General features: G+C 31.9%; 2 protein-coding genes across 9 annotated transcripts; one reads left to right on the forward strand and one right to left on the reverse strand.

Moving 5' to 3' along the window:
- Positions 1–1,272: 1,272 nt before the first annotated feature.
- On the reverse strand, positions 1,273–11,260 carry LOC107907428 (protein argonaute PNH1). Of its 8 annotated transcripts, XM_016834802.2 has the most exons (25): positions 10,937–11,215; positions 10,378–10,469; positions 9,558–9,660; positions 7,511–7,512; positions 6,376–6,733; positions 6,088–6,296; positions 5,699–5,979; positions 5,489–5,598; positions 5,217–5,323; positions 4,959–5,097; positions 4,761–4,877; positions 4,569–4,676; positions 4,398–4,469; positions 4,151–4,273; positions 3,878–4,037; positions 3,542–3,663; positions 3,327–3,464; positions 3,108–3,250; positions 2,664–2,726; positions 2,490–2,553; positions 2,273–2,408; positions 2,104–2,177; positions 1,932–2,026; positions 1,813–1,844; positions 1,273–1,722 (listed from the first exon to the last, which is right to left on the reverse strand). In XM_016834802.2, exons 5-25 carry the CDS (start codon positions 6,724–6,726, stop codon positions 1,553–1,555), a joined length of 2,814 nt encoding a protein of 937 aa, XP_016690291.2. In that variant the 5' UTR covers positions 6,727–6,733; positions 7,511–7,512; positions 9,558–9,660; positions 10,378–10,469; positions 10,937–11,215; the 3' UTR covers positions 1,273–1,552. The 8 variants fall into 8 exon arrangements, with proteins under 8 accessions (XP_016690291.2, XP_016690289.2, XP_016690290.2 ...); XM_016834800.2 differs by lacking the exon at positions 7,511–7,512; XM_016834801.2 differs by lacking the exons at positions 7,511–7,512; positions 10,378–10,469 and having other exon boundaries at positions 10,937–11,260.
- An 8,884-nt stretch (positions 11,261–20,144) lies between these two features.
- LOC107907427 (zinc finger CCCH domain-containing protein 25) lies at positions 20,145–23,479 on the forward strand. The gene is made up of 9 exons (XM_016834799.2): positions 20,145–20,462; positions 20,815–20,913; positions 21,078–21,514; positions 21,886–21,949; positions 22,023–22,076; positions 22,412–22,480; positions 22,562–22,627; positions 22,727–22,795; positions 23,169–23,479. The coding sequence occupies exons 1-9, from the start codon at positions 20,352–20,354 to the stop codon at positions 23,247–23,249; spliced, it is 1,050 nt and encodes a 349-aa protein (XP_016690288.2). The 5' UTR covers positions 20,145–20,351; the 3' UTR covers positions 23,250–23,479.
- Positions 23,480–23,992: the final 513 nt, after the last annotated feature.

Raw genomic sequence — 23,992 nt, forward strand, 5'->3', positions numbered from 1 at the left:
GTCGTAAGTTGCAGTAAATCTCATTTTCAGAAAACAATATCTCATAAATAAATGTATGCCACTATTTTTATTTTTCAATAACTTTAATATTCAATTTTCCAAGTTTTATAAACTTATTTTATTTTTTAAAACATGAATAAAAAACTCATAAATAAAAAGAGAAATTTATACTGATTTAATGACACTAATAAATGAAATTGGGAATGGAATATGAAGGGTGTGAGAAGTGTAGATTCCATTCCAGCACTTCTTTATTATTTTTTATTCTATAATATCAGATTTAACCTTTAATATATATCTTTTATCAATTAGATTTTTTAAGTTAAATTTAATTTTTAATCTTGTAAACAAAGTTAAATTTAGTCATTAATTTTCTAATGAGTCAGAATTGATTTTTTAATAAAATTACTGTCTAAAGCATAAAATTTTTAAATATGGTAGCCTACATAATAATTCACATGTACCCCATGCTATTTTTATAATTTTTTAAAATTATTTGTTAGCCTACCATATAAAAAAAATAGTACCATGTCAACAGGAAATACAGGTTGATTATGATGCTAATATCGTTAAAAAATTAATGATTTAATCAACATTTCTATATTTGAAAAAAATGATTTAACTCTTTTTTGAAATTTAATGGCCAAATTTAATTAAAAAATAAAGACTAAATTGACAAAAAAATATAAACATTAAACACTAAATTTAATATTATAGTTTTTTATATATATAAAATTCGAATTCGTGTGGTTTAAATGTAAAAAAAAAAGTTGATCAAGTCTTTAACATTGACCGAAAGAGGATCAAATCAATTATCCAACATACACGTGATTGAATGTGGCAACATAAATGGAGAGGAAAAAAAACAGAAACCTTTGTCGATTAAGACATGCAATGACAGTAGCTTGTAGTAATCATGTTGAGCATACAAAGATGGTGGTACCTCACCTCTTCAAATACCAAATTTTTGAAACCATTAATCGGTTATATCATCAATCTGCTTCAAATCAAGACTTGGGTAGTTATAAGATTTGAAGATTCTCTCTCACACATATATATGTATAAGCATTTGCAACTGACCGCTGTTTTACTGCTTTTTGGGTTGAGAAACTGGGAGACGAGATGACAGGGACAGTAGTGTGATGTTTCTGGTATACACTGTTTAGTTCTTTTCAGTTCAAATCAATTGCTTTCAATTATTAAATTTGTTCAAATGTCAGATGTTTACATTGAATTGAAAGACAGCTATATATCGTTTTTGTTCAACAGTTGTTTTGTTGTGTCTCTCGGACCAGTAATATTAAATGTTGTTGAATTTTCAGCTTAGAAATCTCGTATCACATACATATACATATACGTATATGCATTTAGATTATATATGCTCTAAAAAGCTGAGGTTTTTTTTTTTTTTGTTAGTCTGCTAGTAACTGTTACAGTCGGTTGTTTGTTGCGCTTTCAAAAAGTCAGGGATGTGGCAGTCTCTCTACACTGTGAACACAACAAAGCATGTACATATATGTTTTTTTTGGTTACTCTTTCCCTTCGATGTTTTTTAACAGTAAAACATCACGTTCTTCACTTTATCTTTTAATGCTGGTAAAGGCCGAACCGGTGAACCATTGGTTGTGCGTGTACAACGTGATTTAGCGGTTTCGGAACCTTCAGGTTCAATGTAGAATCGAGCTCGGTAGGCTGCTAGATGAGCATAATATGCTGGAGGCACTGCATATTGTGAAAGAGACAGAATTTAGCAAACTCAAAAGCATGCTATGAGGTGATCATGCAAGTGGTAGCTTAGAATAGAAGTTATACCAACAGAAACGGATCGCGTGCACCGAGCATACCTGCAATAAAATGAATCCATGAATGTGATTGTGTCAGCAACAAAGGTGATCGATATAGCATCGAACCAAGTTGATTGAAATTCTTACGTGTAACAGAGGTTGTTTGTGAGTGATTGGATTTCATCTGCTGTGAAGTTGTTTTCATCCCAGAGAACATGATAATGAGCAGGTCGACTCGTTCCCTGTCGATTTCCAGTTTCAACATAATCACATCTTATATGCTATTTACGGCATTAAAATCTAAGACATGACACCATACCTGGATTCCGGCATGGCTACAAAGATAGAAATCAAATTCAGTAGGATGACAGATCTTAGAATCCACCACAGTACCTACATTTGGAAACATCAAGTGGATATTGAACTTTAACATTTAAATAAGCAAACCGCAAAACCGGCAAGAACAAGAAGCTAGCACAAACATTTACCAGGTAATATATTTCCACTTTTGTCAGTGCTGCTTCTGTCGTTGTGATTGTTAGCAAACAACCTAGTATGATGCCTCTTCTGAACCACAATGAATGTAACTGGAGGTTGGTAAGTGGGTTCCAGTGATGCACAGGCCTGGACATTAACACAGTTTAAGCTTAGAAGAATAAACATGGTAAGCAGGTTCTAAATGTCTTTATGTTATAACCAACTAACCTTTCTTATGGCGTCGAGTTCGTATAGGAGAACCTGGTAGAATTGGCCTTCACTCACACCATCTCTACATGAATTTTGGACAACATTAGAAACAGGGTGAACAAATATAAACCTAATAGCTTTTACTTTTTAATCCAATCAAATGTAAATAAACTAATCAAGTTTAGAGCGTACCTGTAAAAGATTATCCTCAGTGGCTTTTGTCCAGTGGCCTTTTTAAATGCAAGTAAGAGCTCCCTGCATTTCCATGTATTTTATAAAATTTACTCAAATGAGTGTTGCAGGTTATGTTGCTTTCACTCTTTAGTTTCTTGAAGTATTCGTGTTCAACTTATATTCAACCAGGGATTTTTGATGACCCTCAAAATATATGATATGCCTATATAATACTCACACCTGAAGCCTTAAAATTGTAAAATGCATTCACTATAGGACACAACTGAGCAGAAAAATAGTTCAGAACTCCAAACACTATTGTCTGAAAAGTTAGAAGGCAGTTCATTCGTACAAGACCATGTTGAAGAGGACCAAGTAGACCAACAGGCTAAACTTAGTATAAAAAGTAACTGAATGATGAGTTACAGTGAGTCATGCTGATAAAATTTTAAGTGAACAAACCTGATCATGCCTCCAGCAACTGTTCCTCGTTGAGGATCCTGCCAGGTCTTGTATAAATCTTGAATAAGTTCTTGTCTATGAGGCTGAGCACATACAAGTCCAGCATACTTGGTCACTTCTGGCCAGTCTTGTGAGGCCACAACCTGAATTACAGCAATCATTAAGGCTAAGAAGTAGGCATATTATCAGCTCTTAATATACAGGATTTCACTTACTTACAGCAGCTATCGACGGACTAGAGTCCTCTCCGGACTCTGGATGAGTTACATCAGCTCCAAATATTATTGTCGGAATATCACTAACCAAAGGAATTCTCCAACTTAAAGCATCCAAGAGCACTGTATTTCTTCCTCCCATCTTAAAAATGATGAAGAACAGCGTAAATAAATATCATGTTTAATTAAGACAAAAGATTCATGTAGTTTATGACAGACCTTGACGTTTATTTTAAGCGAGAGATTTGCCAAGTACTGTCTGCTAATCTTGAAGACATGCTTTGTGAGGCAGCATTGAGATATCAAACCCAGATCAGTTTCACAAATTCGTTTAAGATCGCCTGGTTGCAGCACATAATTGCTCTTAGTGAAAACAAAAGTACCATATCTCATGTCATATGCATGAAAAAGATGATTTTTTTTAAACAAAAATCAAAGCAAACTAAGCACATGTATTCTATCACTAAGTAAATTCCGTCTTGTTGTACATTGTTATCCTGCTAATCATGATTAAATTTGTTCATACAATTAATATAGTTGCAAGAAGGGACATACCATATAAGGATCCATTGTTGTCTGGAAGAATGGCAATGAGTAATTCAAGTTCTTTTCCTTCAAGCTTGTTTGCAGCAGCATGGTATACATATTTCAGTGCCTTCTTAACTTGATCTGGTCTAGCTGAATAGATAGGAATTACAGGGTCCCGATCGAATTCCTGCATTTAAAAGACCAAATTGATCAACGGTTCAGGCACCAAACGGCATCCATTGGAAGCTGTTATATAGATAAATTAGTTGGTTAGTGAAAACAAAGGTTAGGAAAATTCACCATGCCAGAAATTTGGCACATTTGAACCAACTCTTGACAAAAACCATGTGCAGTGCTCTCTTGAACACTTCGTGAGAAGTTTATACAAGCCCAGTATCTTACAGTGCTTCCATTTATCACTTTCTGCATCAAAACAACAAAGAATTGCGTTTCTTTACATAAAAATAACATGCAGTAGACATACAATGATGCCATTTGTGGTGAAAGTCTTGTTATCTTTCACTCCTTTGATATAGACTAGACTAACCTTGTTCATCATATTCCACTGACCAACTTGGGGCAAGTATTCCTTTTCTTTTCCAGTGTCACTATACTTCAGCTTTAAACAAAAGAGGATAAAAGGAACAATATTTTGAATAGTTAGAAGCTGAATTGAATAGATCATGTAAAAGAATCCAACTGTAACCTCGACAATTACCCATGGTGCTGGAAGAACTCGAGCCTCAATTGATGCAAGCTTGCTGCTTATATTGATGCCGAACTCTTTTGCATAAGGATCATGATCATAGTCATTCTGTTGAACTGTCTGTAAAGACAATGGAAAGATGGTTACATCTTATAGGCTTCGTATTTGTTTGTTTATATGAAAAAACAGCAAATTATCAGAGACCTGTAAGATGTCTAATTCTTGTTCATGGGGTCTTTGGCATGAAACTTTCAGCAGAGAAGTAATCTGCTTTTCATTCAGCCCTTTAGTATATCTCTGTCCTTCAACAATCTTGCAAGCCTGTGATAAGATTTATATTACATTGGATGGAAATCTAAATCCTTTCATAGATGAGCTTAAAGAGAATTGGGCAATACGTACCTCCATAGGCAAATAATTCACCTTCTTCTCATTTCCTACTTGAAGGCAAGGTAGGTGTGCATATCTAATGGTATATCCATACATCTCTTGGAAGTACTCAACCACTGATTTCATGTTCATATGCTCATCAAGTGGGAAACTGACGAAAGGGAAACATAAGAAGTCCATTTCCAGGAAAATGAAGTGTTAAAGAAACAAAGAAAAACATTTCAAATCTAAGAAATAGGAGGACATGATCAAAGATAAACGGATATATACATTAGCTCCCTTGTTGGCTGAGTTGTTAGCCCTGAAACCCGGTACTTTCTGCGTACATTTCCTCTGTGAGTCACTTCCACTTTGACACCTCTAAGAGCTTTCTTAACCTATAGAAGATGGCAAAAAAAGATAAAATTGTGACTCTTAGAAAAGGATTGATTTAAACTTCCAATGTGATATACAGGATCTATATATGATCTTCAAGAATGTGAACTGTGATAATATATATGCATCTCAAAGAGTGAGTCCACTATGAGCCACACAGTATATACCTTAACACGATCTGCATCGGACATTGGCCTTGAATAAACATCTTTACCCAAAATTTGAGCAACAAAATCAACGACAGGTAATGGTTCAATGAAAGCAATCGTTGACATATCTGACACAAAAGAAGCAGAACATCAAATTTTAGTGTAAAAACCGGCTGCTAAACAATCACTCAAACAATTGAAAATGTCTTAGCATGGTGATGGTTTTACCAATATTCAGTGACAATCCCATTTGAGTAGGCCTTATACTCTGGTAGAAGCCACGCCATGATTCTACACCACCACCTAATGCTTGCGGTTTCCTTATAGTAGGAGAATAAAGAAACCTTCCAACCGATAAGTACCTTTGAGCCGCGAGTTCTCTTAACACCGTGTCAATAATATTAAGGGCACCTTGAGGGGTGTCAACTTGTTTACCAGATAGAAGGTTGCGCAATTGTGCCATACTAGCTACAGCTACAAACTTTATGGTCACTTCAAAATCTCTTTTCCTGATTAAAATAGACATATTAGCATCAAAAGCTTCATTAGTTTGCAATTGATAAAACTGGATTAAGAACGCAAAGTATTATGAAACCATTTTTCATGAATGAATTTACCTAACATTGCCTGTTTCTTCATCTTCATCAGCCAATATTACATTGAACACCTTAGAAGTAAAAGGCAGTGATCCAGCAGTGTATAGGTTTTTCCTTCCATCATAAACAGGAAGCTTCGTCCCCAAGTCACTGTTTCTATATAGTTTAACTAGCTCTGTCATTATGGCTTTGTCCAGTTTACGAGAAGCAACTTCTGGGTTTATTTCTACCTGTTCCAAACAAACATTTCTGTCTCAGCATTTCAAATTCAACCCGGTTTTACTATTATATGTTTTTTTTTTTACTTACACTATAATGACTCAAGTCAGATCCTGGTATCTCAGCAAGAAAGTGGTTGGCTTTAACGATACACTTGGTTCCCAGCTGGCCATAACCAGGCCTTGTATGAAACATAAGGCTCTTGCATGGAGTAGAACCCATGTTTGGCTCAAGCTTTCCATCTTGAAACCTATCTACTTTATACCCTCGGCCTCTTCTCCTTCCATTTCTCCTTCCTAAAACCTTCTTTCCATCTTCAAATCTATCCCCACTTTTGATCATCATTTGGGGTGATGATTTTTTCTGATTCATAGACCCCTTTAGAGTTTCTTTTGACACCACATAGTTCTCCTTCAGGTCTCTCATTTGCATGTGAGGCATATTTTTTCTGTAGAACAAACAATATTATAATGTAAATGAACACTAGAAAGCGAGAGATAAAGAAAAAAGACGGATAAACAGCACCAAAATACGAGAGAAAGATCACACAAAATGATAGCTCAAAAGACTAAATTTGAAAGGTGATGACTTAACATTGTACACGTTTCCTGCAAGAATCTTACTAGCAAGGGATTTTTTTTTAGAAACCAGTGCAAACAACACGAAGCAGTGTAACCGTTGAGCAAGTTAAAAAGAAAAGAAAGGGAGGATATATACATACATATATATATATGGCACCAAACAAATCTCGAATGCGTATTAGCCTATATAGCTCTGTATATTCCCTTGAAAAGAATGACCGAAAAAAGATATGCAAACATGCATAAAAGCAAGAATCCACGGCTCAGAGATTCAGAAAGTTTAAACAAAAGAAACAAAGGATAGCATCAAAATCCCATTTGTCCATTGATAAAGTTCATGCAAAAAAAAGAAAAAAAAAGTGAAGGTAGCTTTCGGCTCATCTCTATGGCTTTTCATCGTATATATACCATGTATCTATGAAACCCAACTTTCTCATTACTTCCCTCCCTGGGGAATCAAACTCAGTTTTTTTCCATGGTTAGGATAAAGAGTCAACTCTAAAGGAAAAAGAAAAAAAGGGATCCACAGTGGAAGATGGACCACAGTTTACACATATTCATAGATAGCCACATTGAAAGCCTGTAGCTATGGCACTTGTGGTCCCTTACCAGCAATGGGCATTGAAGGCTGCATTTTCTCCAACTTCTTTGCAGGACAGCTTGTAATCTAGCATGTATAAACTGCTTTATTTTTTCAAAGGGGAGGGGAGGCATAAAGGAACTTTAACTCATCCCAAAGCCCACTAACAGTGACTAAACATTAAGCCACTCGACAACCCACACAGTCATATACATAACACAAGACAACACAACAGATAGGAAAATCAGCGCCTCAAAAAGGGATAAAAGAAAAACATTAATGCTCTCAATCAAATCAATCAATTAAGGGCCTAAAAATTAAAACTGGTAGATATATATATAGATAAAGTTTTTTACTTTACACTTGTGTGTAGTTTTCCTTCTTGTTTAATAACCGGACACATTGTATTGTTCTGAAATCTGTCTTCTTCTTCTTTTTCTTACTTCATGCATTGGGATACGTTTAGCTGTAATTTGTCAGCTGTACCATTTTTTATGGCAGAGAGGGGGCCATTGCAGGAAGTTGCAGGGCAAGAAAGGGGGGACTTTTTTTAGCTTAGGAAAATAGGATGATGAGGGTAAATTTCAATAGCTTCCAACCATGGGATTATTACAAGACATGAAGAACAATCAAATGATATGTCCCTTTCCATTTAGTGGAAGAATGGAAATGGTCCAACTTCCCCACTTCGGTATTAGATTAGTCTTGGGCTCAAATTGATGGCCCATTATGGCAAAAAATCATGACATGAAGGATTATTATTTAAGGAAAAACAAACCCCAAAGCAATTCACATTATATTATGATTTTCGCAAAGGTTAAAATTTAGCATAAATCCCTGTATTCTCTATAAATTTGAAATTTAATTTTTATGTCTTTAGTTTTTAAAAATTTAATCCCTTTATTTTTCAGATTTCAAAATTTAAATTTAATTATCAACTTTATTAAAATTATTTTATTAAATTCAGATTCATCGTAATGTTATTTTTTTAGTTATATTTCTTAACATTTTTATTATTATTATTTATAAGACACTTCGAATTCGAATTACTCCTCACCATTTTTTACCGTAAATTTCTACTGCATACAATAACTTAACATTAAACTAAAAATTTAAACAACTAGGAAAACAAAATTCTAAAGCGGAAAAAGATTTATTATATATTTTATATATTTGGGTTTTCATTGTAGGTCAGTAAGGCAGTAAGCACATGCACTGCCCATTTTATTCCACAGCCATCACATCTGTAGATTATATAGTTTAACTATTATTAGCATTTTTTTATGTACGTTTTTCATGAATTTTCCCCTAATGATTGATTTAATCATCAATTTTATGTTAAAAAGAAAAAAAGAAAAAACTAGCAAAGTGAAGCAATATTATTTTTATTTTTTAGAAATGTGCACAATTATTTCCGAAATCATTATATTTTTAAAAAATAAAAAAAAACATATAAATTTTAGAATAAAATAGTAAAACCTTTAATCTTTTATTACTATATATTTTTAATCCGTATTTATATCTTAAATGGTGTATAAATAAAACTAATGTTGAGATTTTAGACTTATGATTGGTTAATTTATTTTTATTAAGACTTGGGAGCTATATTGACATGATATTTTGCCAATATTGTCGATCTGAAAACACATACAAACATGTCCACGAAATGATAACAAGAGGTAAACACTAAAAAGGAAAAAGACAAAATACCTCAAAAAGCTACTCATCAGTTATCACATCATCAACCACTCACATACCCATTACTTACCACTAATTAATCTCCAATAAATAAAAAAACCCTTAGGACAAACCGAAATTTGACCAAAAAAGAAAGCCTACAAAAACCCCACACACCCTTTTTCTTTTTATATATATGTGGATGGTTATGTACCAGAGAGAGAATATCCCTCATTCTCTTCTGCACAAAGATATGGCTGAGAACCAAACACCAAATGCCTAACTAAGCAATAATAAAAGAAATATAAATTTGAAGCAACATTTTATCTTAGTCTCTAAATAATGCATGATATTTGTGTATATAGTTTTAGGTTTTATATTATGGGGGTAATAGAGCAGTTAATGGAGAAGGGGAAGGCAGACTGGGAACGAACCTTTTGCTTTTTACGTTTCCTTATAGAAACATCACGTTAACAATAAATGCGATTATTTCTTCATCAGCTTTCTCAACAACCAGGGTTTTCCAGCTTCCATACTCTGCAATTTTAAGAATATATACACATTTTTAAGTGTTGGTTCATTTAATGACTTAAAGAAAGATAGATCACAACAGCAGATAATATATATTGGACTGCAGCTTTGATATATGTGTGACAAAGGCAAACTGCTGCGGCTATACACCTATATAGCTACCCTGTAACCTATATCCAAAACAGACAGAACTGGGTTGGGTTTGGTTTGGTTTGGTTTTGGTTTTAGTTAGTACTATAGGCCAAATCTTTACTGTACTGAAGCTATGTAGGTTTCAGATATCAAAATTCAGAAAGATTTGGATTTTGGGTAAGGCGATGAAATGGTGACAATCGGGACTGATGGTATTGGTGGGTAAATTATTTTAGGGATTTACTGAGTATTTTAGGCAAGTGATCAACTGAAAGGTGAAATGTACGAGGAGAACAAATATTGAAGACCACGATATATGAAGAAGATCTAAAGAAGAAAACAAAAGATTTTCTTTTTCTGGGGGGGCATGATCATTAATGTGCTCATGCTGCATGGCCGATGAACCAAAACGAAATATATATATACAGAGAAAATTGAAAGCGTAATTACAACCCATTTCAGAGCAAAACCCTGACCTACCGGAAACTTGAAAGTTCAAAGGAGAAAATATACAAAGAGGAGATGAAAGAGAGTTTTTTTTTTTAATATTTCGGGTAATGATGAAACAAGAAGTAAGTAAATGGAATTTACATGATAATATTGAAACTGTTGTTGAAAAGAAAGAATGTCTTTGTTGGAAAACGAAGCAGCAGCAGCAGCACGAATATACCAGGAAAGCCAAGCTGTGAAGAAGGGAGGACCATATATGAAAATATATATATATCATAGGGAGTTGAGTACTTTCGGGAAATGATTATTCTTCAAAGGAATAATAAAGATTAATTAAATTATTGTAGCTATTTTTATTATCAATTATCAGCTTTTCATCCATCAACAAACACACACCACCTTTAAGAAAAGGAACTTTAAACGAGAAAGAGTGTGGGAAATAGCTTTGTGAGATGGATTGAATGAGCTTTTAAGCTTTTATTATTTTATCTTGTTTTTTTTTTGTTTTAGTTTAGAACATGAAAGCTAGCGTGCAACTGATAATAACTGATGAACTTTTACATTTATAAATTACAGCAAAAGAGAAAACTTGGGGTTTTGAATATTAAAAAACCAAATGCAAAAAAGCTAACGTTTAAACTTTAACTAATTAAAAAAAATAAAGAAAAAATAAATCAATAAAAGGTGTGAGATTCCATACTCTGATACTGAGAAAGAAAGATAAAAAGAGAGAGAGGTATAGTGTGGTGGAGTAGTCTAATATCTCTGTGTCTCTCGGGCAAAGGCAATGGCTTTCAGTGCTTTTCCATGCTGCAGGTTTTATATATAATATGAGTAAATAAAGAGAGAGGCGGGGTGTCAGACTCCGGCGGCGGGTGGCCGGAAATTGAGATTCCGGTGAAAAAGGAGTTGATGTATGTGAGGGAGAAAGAAATGTAAATTGTAAAAGCAAAAGCTAAGGAGTTGGGGCTTTAAAAAAGGAGACGAAGCAGGTTCTGGGGTTCTACTTTCGAGGTTCTTATATACTAGATTACTGCTACTTATTCTTTTTATATCATAATATTTTCTACTTTTATTAATTTTTCTTTAAAAAAAATTCATAAACCATATAATTTGATGAAAAAAATAATAAAGACTTGTTGTACGCGCTAAATGACAAATTTCACTAACACAATAAAAGCTTCAGCTTTAGCATTAATAGAACATTATAGCACGTTTATAATTGGTTCTGTCACAACTCAAGCATAACATATCAAAAATGATTACAAGCACTTAATACAATAAATAAATCAACCCTGGATGGTTTAAAGTGGCAGGCTTAAATCAGTAAAAAAACCGAGCATCCACCAAACTAGAGAGGACAATGACAAAATTAACCCTAAAGTTACTCGCAAAAACAAAGACTACATACATAAGCAAGCCTAAAAGGCATACTACAATAGTAGACAAAAAAATTTAAAAGTGAAGACTTGTTAAATAATGAAAAAACAAAAAATATATATATAAAACTTAAAGATAACACGAGTCCAAACTCACTCATGAAATCATTTATTTTTCTGGAACTCTCAAAATAGAAACAGACTAAGAAGCCAACGAAGAGCTACCCACTTTCTAAAAGAAACTGTTGGTGGTCAGTAGTGTTTTAACTATGTTAGGCACTGTCATTTGTCCATCACAACTTATAAAAACAACAAAAATACCCACAAAATAGATCTATAAACTGAAAAGAGAGAAGACACATAAAATGAATGCGAAAAAGAAAGGAAAAAAAGTTAAAAGGCAATAGAAAAAGGCGAACGGTAACTAGCCCGAAGGCTAATACCATTTCTATTTATTTTTTCTTTTATACAAAGCTTAAATCAATTTAATAATAATGTTGATGTGAATGAATTGAGATAAAAATATTTACACAATATTTATATAATAAAATTTAAAATAATTTATCTTAATTTTTTTAAAAATACCATCACAATTTTGAATTTCCATTGGAGAAGTCAACTGCTTTCTTTAGAGGAACGTCCTTCCATTGCAGCCTGTGAATAAAAAAAGAATGAACATGTTAAACGGTTTTGAAAAAAGATGGTGTATAAAAGGTTATATTATTTGTATCTATTTTTTAATAGTTTAATGGTACATTAGAGTTTTTATTTTAAAAAAATTAAATTTAAATAAAAATATTAAAATTCAGGATGAAATTATTGATGTAATATTAAACTATTAGAAATATATAATATCATTGTTCCATACACTTTTTTGTCTTTATAAATTATTATTTAGTATTATATCTTTTTGGTAAATTATTTAGTATTATCTGTAATTTAATGTATTTAGACGTTTTTGCTTTTTTAATTGTAAAAGCAATATTTAGGCCATTCAATGGTAATCAATATATTTCGTTTTTAGTAGAGTCAATTTTGCACCTTTTATTTCAATTAGTCAAGTCAACGTTCGTATTTTTATATTTCAATCATTTTATACATGTAGCAAAAGTGGATATATTTACGTGAATTTAGTTTTATTTTGATTGGTATGAGTATTGTTACTAATGTAGGAGGACGTGAGTTCGAGTACATTAAAATACATTATTCTCTTATTTATAGGCTAAAAAAAGAATACGGATAATTATAAACATATTGTATCAACAAAATTTCATACAGTAGGGGATAATTAGCTACATAAGATTAACCGATTATTATTAGCAATGGACAAAAAGGTGTAATTAATTTTAATAGAATTTTTAATATTCTTAATTAGACACGCGTCATTTAGCAAGGTATGTTATTTGTTGGTTGGAGAAATCATTAGAAACTCACTTACCAAAAATGTTTAAAAAAAAACCTAGCTATAGAATATTTTAAGTTTATTTTCTAAACAGTTTGTACAAGAGTTGTCCCTGATCCAAGAAATATAAAATTACATTTGATAATAGAATTATAATAATATAAAATTTTAGGTAAATACATTCTGTTAAATTGTCATTATTATAGAATTCGCTTTTATTAAATAAGTTTAATTTTTTAATATTTTATCTTGATTTTCATAAGATGAAGATAAATTATAATATTTCATATTTTTATTACAATTTATAAATTAATAAGTAAATACGTTATATTAAAATAAATTTATAAATTTTAATTATAATAATTTATGAAAAATATTACATCACCCGCCAGAATTATAAATTATAATAATCATAATTAGTATATTAGTAAATAAATAATTAGGATAAGTAGATGAATTATAATTTTAATATATGACATTTTTAAAATTAAACTTGACTTTTATTTAGGATAAATGGATGAAACTTATCAAAACAATGAAAACGAAGAGTACATTGATTCAAAATTTAAGATTACGCACGTGATTTAGTATAACTTAAAGAATGAATGGTATTGAGTTTACATTCTATAATCCGACATCTTAACATTAATTAAAAATGTAAAATTATGGGATGAGTGAAACATTGAAAATTAAAATAATATAATTTTATTTATGAATTGTAAGTTTATGCAATGTAATGTTACATTGGGTGAAATAAACACAACCTTAGGCTTATTCCATTGTATTATTTGGTGTGTTTGAGTTACAAGTATAAATTATATTACAAAAATAAACAATACACACTCAAATAATTATAATTATAATGAATCGTTATAAATCATAATCAAATAAAAATACACTTGAATTTAAATTAAATTAAAATTTGAATCAAAATAAAATAATAAATTATACCGTAGTGATATTGAAGCCAAATCACAATGAAATTGAGATTTTAGGGTAAAAGAAGTCTTATTCCTTTTTCAAGGACTACTTGTATACAAGTGTCACTCACTTATTTGTGTATTTTCTTAGCACTTTACCTTGTCTTATAAGTGTCTCTATTATTAATGATTGTTGAAGGTGGTATCACTTATCTGCGTTCAATAAATTAAAAAGTTAAATCTTAGAAAAATAAATACTAAATAATTATATTTTGAATTTAAGTTATAAAATATATTTAGTATATTACTTAAAATTAAATAGGGAGTATGATTGAATTGTTTGATAAATAAATAATATAATTTTAAATGGAATAGGAAAAAACGATAAGTATACCTCTATTTATTCATCATTTTTTATATTTTTTTTTTGTAAAAAAGTTTCATCTAATAGTTTTCATTATGAATTATCCAATGTATTTAAAATAAACTATTAATTTTCCAATTAATTAAGAATTTTCAACATTTTATTCAATGGGGCCTAAATCTAATATTACAAAATAAACTGCGTTTTTCCAATAAATAAATTACGTTCGAAAATTAAATGAAAAAAATTTGTACCAACTTAGGGTACAGCACACCGTACCCAAAGAACCAATGCCCTAAGTTAAAGGCTAAAATTTCACAAATGTACAGTTAGTGCGTAACATACATGTAACAAGTAATAGTATTGATGTAGAAGATAGTCTGAACAAAAAGGTTTGTTCTCTTAAAATAAAGACACATGTTTCAACCAATCACATGCCATAAACGATTCGATTTTTACGTACTTTATGCAATCAAAAAATTCAAAACACTAAATCCGTGAATTCCCAATTAATTTCAATATTAATTAACTCTTTCATTAAGCAACTAATTGCAAATCAAAGTATAGTGTGCCTAAGAAAAAGGGGTTAAAAAAAACCCTGAAATCGAAGAATAAGGCAGGTCCCTGTCTGTAGAACATTTTGCAATATCGAAAACTTCACATTAACTTGTCGATGCTATGTCTGATAAAATGAATATATGATATAGAGACACGATCTGCTTAAATGGGGGATCCTACTTTTATAGTGGTAAGTATATATATAGAACTGTTCCATCTGTAAAAGGTTTGATAATGCAAATGCTTTATGCAGCAGATCTGGATTGCTACCAAATTAGTACTTTGCTACATAAATATATCATGATATACGTACATTAATACCTTTTGACTAAAACAGGACATCAGATTCCATGAAACAAAGAGCTAAAAAACATTGGCCTTATTGTAATAAATCTATGCCTCAAGTTTGTTTTTAACCGATGTGTCCAAAATTCCATACTCTTTACAATTTGCATGTTTGATATTGCGCTTCAGAAAATATTATCAAAATTCAGACATGTTCACATTCAAACTGTTATACATATATGTGTATCTACATATATTGAAATTAGCTTGAAGTTTTTTTAACTGAAATTAGGTCTCTGAGTGTTTAATCAGAAAAAGAAGTCGTTGGGGAGGGAAAATTGCGTGGGGCCGGGTGGATTTATGGTCGTGACAATTTACTAATCATTTTAGTATTTATATATATTTTTCATTTTTAAATTTTGCGAATGTTTGATGATATGATTAGTATTATTGAATATGATAAGATCAGATGGACCAAGAATTGATTGATATAATGATCCAAACAAAGAAATTGAACTAATTAACTTAAAAATTATTTAAAATTGATAAAAATTGAAAACCGAGAGAAAAATAAATAGTTGAACCGATTTAATAAAAAAATTTATATTTAATATTTTTAAATCTTTATAAAAATTTAATATTATATTTAATTGTTGTTGGTTCAACAATTGAACTGGTTGAATCAAGAACCGATGGTCTGACATGTTCAACCATTGATTCATTTATTAAAATGCTAAATATGACACTTTGAGCCCCAATGTCAAATTTTTACTTTTTTTTTTTAAATTTAGAGATCAAAATAAATTTAAGTGTCAAGTTCAAGTATCAAAATAAAAAAAGATATACATGTATTAAAATAAATTTAATTGTCAAATTTAGGGGCCAAAAATACAAACATAGCATGCAAGTGTCGGTGTGATGGTGGTAAAAATAAAAAATTTATTATATGATATTAATTATCAACAAATATTGATGCAATGAAACACATAGTACTTTTAAGCAGAAAACATGAGTCCTTGATAAAATTAAACTTAAAATCGATAAACATGAATCCCAATAAAAAAATGAAAACATTGAAGGAATATTTGGATGAGCTAATAATGTTAACGGGGTCAAAGAAAAATACTCAACAGTTGTTGCAACATAAAAAGCGGAGAAAGTAAAAAATGTCAGATATGGTGATGATGAAAGAGAAAGTCGGAGGGGCGGGGTGGGATTCTATTCTCAACAAGGGTTTAGGGTTCATTTTGGGTAAAAGAGTTGTATAGATATAAATGTCAACAAAATTTTAAAAATCCAAGTTATTTACCTACCACAATCATAATTAAAATATTTTTAAATAATTATAATTCAAATAACATTTAAAATATATTCGATAGAGTTCATATATTGTAAACTTCAAAAAGATTTTGAAAATCCATTTAAACGTATAATAAACTTAAAGTTTACAAATTATTAAAGAAAGTATAATAAATGATTACAAATGATCACCGGCAGAGCCAAGAAAAATGGTATTGAATGAAGGATTATAAATGGGATCTAATACTGAAACTACCAAAATTGAAGTACTTGAAAACTGTGGTTGAGCCTATATACAATGCGTTGTAAATTAAAACCTAAGACAAAAGGGGTTTGTGTATGGCTTATACGTTACCATTTGAAGTTTTTTATAAAAATGTGTTTATTTTTATATAAAATTCTGCACATAGTCTATAATTTTAAACATTCAAAATTATCATTTTTATCTACACATTTTTTTTTATTTTTACATAAACTTTTAATAAATATTTTTTGTATATGATTTTTTATTCACATCATGAGTGTGCCATAACGTATGGTGATAAGTCACATTATATTCTTAACAAAAAAAAATGAATTTAGTTTGAACACTAGATACAATATTGTTGGGAAGGACAACCTCAAACCTCTGAAAGGATTAATCTTCACAGGTCTTGTTGATATGGTGTACAATAAGGGAGGAAGATCAAGAAGAGATTAAGATGGTGCAATAAAGGTTGATTCACCTAAATAGATTGAAAGCCAGAACAAAGACAATGGGATAGTCTAATTAAGAAGACAATTGTTTAGAGTAACTTTATTAGGATGCTAAAAAACCGATCGTTTCTCCATTTTTTTTAGGGTATTTATAGTAGAGATTCCCTTGTCCATTACTATGATGTGGTAGGATATACATTTAATCCCGCTAAATACGTAAAGGATAATCATGAGTGTATATCATATGTCTCTATTAGTATATGAATGTCGCCCTCTAAATTGAGCGGGTGATCTTTTTCAAAAGTTCGGAAAACAAATTGACCTGTCGAAGTACTGCTTTAAAAATGGTAAACGCATAAATCAACAATGTGTCTGATGTTGACACGTATTTGAGCTATAGAAAGATATAACACATACGTTAAGATGAATATGAAGTATACTTAATATCTTATTTCAATTATACCCTCGTGAAAAAACTGCAATAGGATTTTCTTTTTCCCCGTAATTTCTCCATATTTATAAAAAAATACCCGAAGGATTATCTGATGGGTTTAGTAGCAACATTGAGCGGAATTAAATTTTTATAAATGCTTCAATCACCCTCTCAACCTTCCCTTCTTTTCAAATGTCCATTTCATATTGAAAAATCATCAAACTAAAATATCCATAAAAAAGCTTGAATAAACCCCACCTGAGACATATATGCTGTGATGGTGTAGTAGTGGTAAAAGTTTTGCTATAGAAAGACTCAAATTATTGTCCTAATTCAATCTTACTAGTCCCACCATATGTAAAGTCCCTTAAACCCAATGAGAAACAAGATGCTCTACATTATATAAGTGGAAAAATCGAAAAAAAATATGCACCTTTTTTTATTTAGATTACATGTAGAAGATTTACTTCTCAAAGGCATATATATTATTTAAATGAATTAGATTGGACCCTCCAAAAAGGAGAATGAAACCCCAAATTTGTCAGTTTGTAAATAGAAAGGGACGAGTGATACACCCCATAACCATGAATCGATGGGTTAAAAAACATTTTAACACATAATTTTTTCCACCCTTTCCACCGACATTCCTTTTGCTATCAACGATAAGGCAAGGAAAATGCCAAACACTGTGTGGTAACTGATGACGGGGGTACCGGTTGGTTTAATAGATTTTGTAATCATTGTCCATGGTGGTGAGACAAGAAAACCCCAAAAACCCGATCTGTTAAACTACTGTTCTTGTTGTTTTGTGGCAACATTGTGAGCGTAAATATTGGGATTCCATATTTTTTGTATAACTTTGTTTTGCTCCATTGTTTTGATTGTATCTATATGTGTGTCTCTCTCTCTCGTAGACCAGCTTAAATGAAATATATCTGAGGAGTCTCTACGTACGATATGTTTTATTCTCATCAGTTTTTGCAGTGCATGCAATGCCCTGTTTGGGGCTAGCTATTTGAGACAGACCTTATACTGTTTTTAAAGACTAATAGTTGCTCCTTTATACGTGAGACTTGACCTTTTTCACAGAGTCAAAGCTAATCAAACTGTTAAAAAAAATAAAGCTAGGATGATAGGTGTGTGTTTATCACTAGTATTTCAATTCGTGATCTACTACTTTATCCTCGATTTCAATTGTAGTCAAATTATTAATAATTTATTATTTTTTAAATATTAATTTTGGATAATAATTATATATGTTAAGACTTGAATTTAACTCTTTTGGAACGTATTTTTTTAAAATAATATCCAATAAATTAAAATTTCAAGTTTTAGTTCATGAATAACGGGTTTTCTTTGATTTGCTAGAAAATCAAAGCATGAGGTGACTCTTCACCAAACCCTAACATCATTACAGATAGGATAATTTTGTTTTAGGATTATTATTAGGGTGGGGGTGCCCCCCTCCTAAGGGAAGGGGGGAAAAAAAGACAAAACCAAGACCATTGTCTCTAATTCCTATTAACCTTAATCACAACAGAGGCTGTCTTTCCAGTATCTGCAGCTAGCTAGGAAACAAACAGCTTTGATGTTCCTGGAAAATAATTAACGGCAAAAGACAAATACCACACCAACACTTTATAAGGAACATGCTCCACTTAAGTCAGAATCCAGACGACTCATTGCTAAAATTTTCTGTATAGGCCTTAGTTCATTTGGATCGGGCTTTAACTTGGGTATGATAATATCATTCTTAAAAAGGATAATATAAAAATTTTATATAAATTTTGATTTTGTATAATTTTATACATAAAATTTTTTATTCGATTCAGTTTTCATGAATTATCAACAACATGGTTGAATTAACACTATTTTATGTTGATATATTATAATATAAATAATTATATAATCTAATATGAAAATAAATATATATGATTGAATAAAAATCAAAACTTCAAGTATACATAAAAACCATAATTCAGGTTTCAGCACCAAATCATTTGGAATAAAATTCATGTACCCTTCTTAAAATAACTCAAAATTCCAGCAGTGATAAACAAGAATATCCAGTGCGGATAGCTTCGAATCCGTATAAGCTTTAACCCAATTTCTTCATCAGCAAAACCAAGCCCAAAATAGCAATGCATTTTTGTCACTGAATTAAAAATAGTATTATATGTGATTATGGGACCAATAAATATGAAAATGCCCTTTCTCGAATCACAGTGTATTTTCGTCCCACCACTATTGTGATTATGGACTATATAAATTAATGCAACTAGATCAACATTAACACTCCTTTAATTTAGTATATAATTCATATTTAAAAAATTATACTCAAATCTTAATGATTTCATATACTATTTCTCAATACATTTTTATTTCTTATATTTAGGAGTGTAAAAAAAATTTCGAATTAAAAAAAAAACAGTAATTATATTTTTATTTTTTCATTTAATTAAAATATTTGAGCTGTCAAAATACATTTGTTTCCCTTTTCTTTATTAAATTCATTTTTTTAAAAGATTAAAAATTAAATTTAATAACTTGTGAGCATTTAACCCAGCCCTCTTTTTATTTATTTCTTCAAGCTTGGAAGTTGGATCAAGTTAGGCCTGACGCGGATATAGGATTTCATTCCTCAATCATCTCTCTCTTATTTTTCTTTTTAAATAAAGTAATTTAGAAATATATAAACAATACCCATTGTGACAGGAAAAAAAAGATTCGTTTTAAAAAAATAAAAATTGAAGCTTTGGTCTGGAGTAAAAGTGGGGAAATGACGATCGACGACGAAAGTTCGGTGTATGTGGGAGGGCTTCCCTACGACGCCACCGAAAGCTCCATCCGCCGAGTCTTCAGCCTCTACGGCGCCGTCGTCGCTGTTAAGGTCTTCCTCTTTCCGTTGACTTTCACCTACGCGCATATCACTGTTCACTTACTTTCTTATGAATTTAGGTTTCTAATTTTTTATTCTCAAATTTTTGGGCGAATTTTTATTTATTTAATTAAAGATTTTAGCGGCAAAATAGTTGTTGGAAACCTCTTTTAATTTTTTTTTTGTTATTTAAAAGAAATCCAATTGTTATATTTTTCGGGAATTAATTTGGGAATGCCGGATAGAACTTACCGGTGATGGAATTGTTATCTCTTATTTTGCTCAAATGTTTCTAGAATTTTAGTAATGTTTGGCATTAGGGTTTTCTGAACGGTTGAGGCTTGACAATGTGGTTGGTTCGCAGATTGTTAATGATCATACAACTAGAGGGAAATGCTATGGCTTTGTTACTTTTACAAATCCTCGTTCAGCCTATGATGCCATCAACGATATGAATGGCAGGGTATGTATTGCTTGTTGGTTCCATGGAATATGGAATGATTCCTTTCTTGCTTGTTTTAAGAGTTAATGAATGTTGAAACTTTTAGAGATCTGGTCTTGTAGAATATGCCAACTCTTGAAACTTGTAGAGATTTTAACATTGTTGAAACTTGAAATTGTAACTAGACTATTGATGGTCGGGTTGTAAGAGTTAATGAAGTGACCACCAGGGGGGGCAGATCAAATTTCAGTAGGGACCGCCCTAGACGGAGTGAGTGGGATAGGGGGCGTGACAGAGAAAGAGATCATGATCGTGATAGAGAATGGTATTGGGATCGGTATAGTGATAGATCCGGAGAGCATGATCGGTCTCGGGACTATGATTCTGGAAGAGAAAGAGGATATGAGCATCATGAACATGATAAAGCTGGGGAATATTCATTGGATAGAGATCATGGCAGAGATGTGGATGATCATATGCAAGGAGAAAGCAGGGACCATATTCAGGATTGGGATAGGGATCACGAGCTGAATTTGGATCAAGATAGGGAGCCTGCTATAACTAATGGTTACCGTAGAAGTGTTGATGAGGACAAGGAGCAACAACCAAGGAGACGGAATGGGTAAGAACACTCCACTCCACGTCCACTACCTTACCCTCTTTTTTTCTTTCCTTCTTTCAAGGATTCTTTGCATTCAGGGTTGCCGAAGGTTGTTTACTGAATGTTTTCTGTTTTCCATCACAATATATGTTTGGTAATGAAGCTCTTCACTATGTTGATTTTGATTCTAATGTACTTCGTATGAACTGTTGCAACATATCTTTTTGTGTCTATGGCTTTCAGTCTAAGGTCTTCATGTTCACATGTAACAAGTTGAATCTATCAATTCTTCCTTATGGATGAACTTCATTATCTTTCTTCAGTTTAATTACTTCAGTTTAGCAATACACACTTCTATAAGAGGTCTTTTTACATTAATTTTCAAATTTCAGTTCAACGAGCAATGATCATGGCAGAGGACGGCTTTCATCAGATTCAAGTGATGATTACAATCAGGTAACCTTAACTTTGATCTAATGTGTACTTGCGTAATCCTTATTTCCTTTTGTTAATTATGTTTTATTTTCAGATGAAAAAAGAACTGGAAAGATCAATTCAGAGCCGAGAAGAACTTAAAACAGAGGTTTGCTACATCTTTAGAATTATGTATTGTTTTTATAAGAAATCTGGTGTGGAAGATGGATGTTATAGCATCTAGGTGCAGTCTAATGCATTTTTTATGTGTGCATATACACTCTTGTACTTGCACTACCTGGCAATCACTAGAGTGAGAATATCAGTATCCAAGGTGCTTTTTACAGGGTCAAACCAGCCTTCTATTGTTAGGGTCTGTTTTATCCCCCTATCCTCCAAGACACTGCAATACATAAGTGTTTTTGTGGATGGGTTTGTTTGGGCACTTCATTTCCACCTTTTATGGTGGTAAGAAAAGACAAGTAACATTTTCTGACTCATCAGATTTCGCTGATGGAAGGGAGGTTAGAAGAGAGACAGCATATTGTTTTGGATTTACAGAAAAAATCTAAGGTATCTAAATGACATTACCTGTTGTTTTATTATATTTGGCATGGTAGATTTTGTCACAAATAATTTTATAATTGCATACAGAATCTCGAAGATGCACTAATTGCTGCAAAGAAGGTTTCGTCACGCCGCAAAATGCATTTAACCAAGGTAATCCTCCAAAATATGCTACTGCAATTTGGGTGAAGTAAATTATTATCTTTTCTTCTTGGTACAAAAAAAAATTAATGTTAAATGAATGATGTACAGCTGCATAAGTGTTTCCTGCAAGTAAAGGAGTGTAGGGAAAAACTTAAAAGCTATGAACAAGAACTTCAGGTCAGCCTCTTCAGTCTGTTTATCATGATCTATATGCATTTTTCATTTCTTATCTGTTCTGTTGTCTGGTTGAAAACATGCTATGGAGCTGTTACACTTACACACATAATTCCATATCATTGTTTCTCATATGTGTCAATTTTTTGATTTGTCAAATTTTGCTGCTTTGCTAAGATTCATATGCCACCATACTAAACAAGACTTGCATTGCATATGAGTGATGCCAATCGCCTTTTACTATGTGGTGTTTTGTCGGTGGACAAAGATCATTGTTCAGTATTTTACCTACTGAGGATAAAAGATCGTGTTTATAGAATCATTGATGGAAGAAACAATGGCAGACACTATACTAACTCTAAACTTTACCTTGCAGACCCTTGTTGAGTCAGCAATGCTAGAGTGTGAAGATGATGGGGGTGTAAAGGGTGGCAGTCTGGCAAATGGGATTGCATGATTTGTGTTGGAAGTAGTTCACTAGTCCTCTGATTTGTCACGTTTTGGTTGGAGTACTTAAACCTTTATGTAGATAGAGCATGAGAAAGAAGTGAAGTACAATTAAAGTAGCTTCTTTTTTTTGATGTATATACTGATAATTTTTAGAATGTTGTTATGCTCTAGTGTTCTTTATTAATGTAACATCATAACATTTGGTGATGCACAAATGAAAGGATTATTTTATTCTAATGAGCTTGAAGCTTAGGGCCTGTTGTCCAACCCTCTCCAACACCCCCCATATGACTGGTGCTTTCCTGCTGGTATATGCCTCCATAGTTCTCCCAGCCGAAATCTGTTTTATCGGGGGCCGTGTCTCTTATCCTAGGTCCTAACCTGAGGATTTTATAGGATGACCAATTGCATTTACTTTTTTGGCCAATAGTCATTCCATGATATTATTTACAACCGAAAACCAAATAGTGTTCTGACACCAAAACAACCCGACAAAACACCTTACATTCCAAAGGAAAACGCAAATACCGAACACCTGTAAAACCTTACCTCTATAAAAGCACTTCAAGATTTGATGATCCCTTCATAGCCTCCTTCTCCAATAAAACTTACGCACAATATTAGTGGCATCTCCTTATCCCTTACCCAATTTTCAATACCAGTCAGATCCCAACTTCTATCTTCGTTCTTTATTAGTTCGACAAATGCGTATCAATTTGCCTAGGAAAGCTTAACAGAACATTCTCAATA

Source organism: Gossypium hirsutum, chromosome D05, assembly GCF_007990345.1.
Source record: "Gossypium hirsutum isolate 1008001.06 chromosome D05, Gossypium_hirsutum_v2.1, whole genome shotgun sequence".
In the NCBI taxonomy this organism is placed as follows: domain Eukaryota; kingdom Viridiplantae; phylum Streptophyta; class Magnoliopsida; order Malvales; family Malvaceae; genus Gossypium; species Gossypium hirsutum.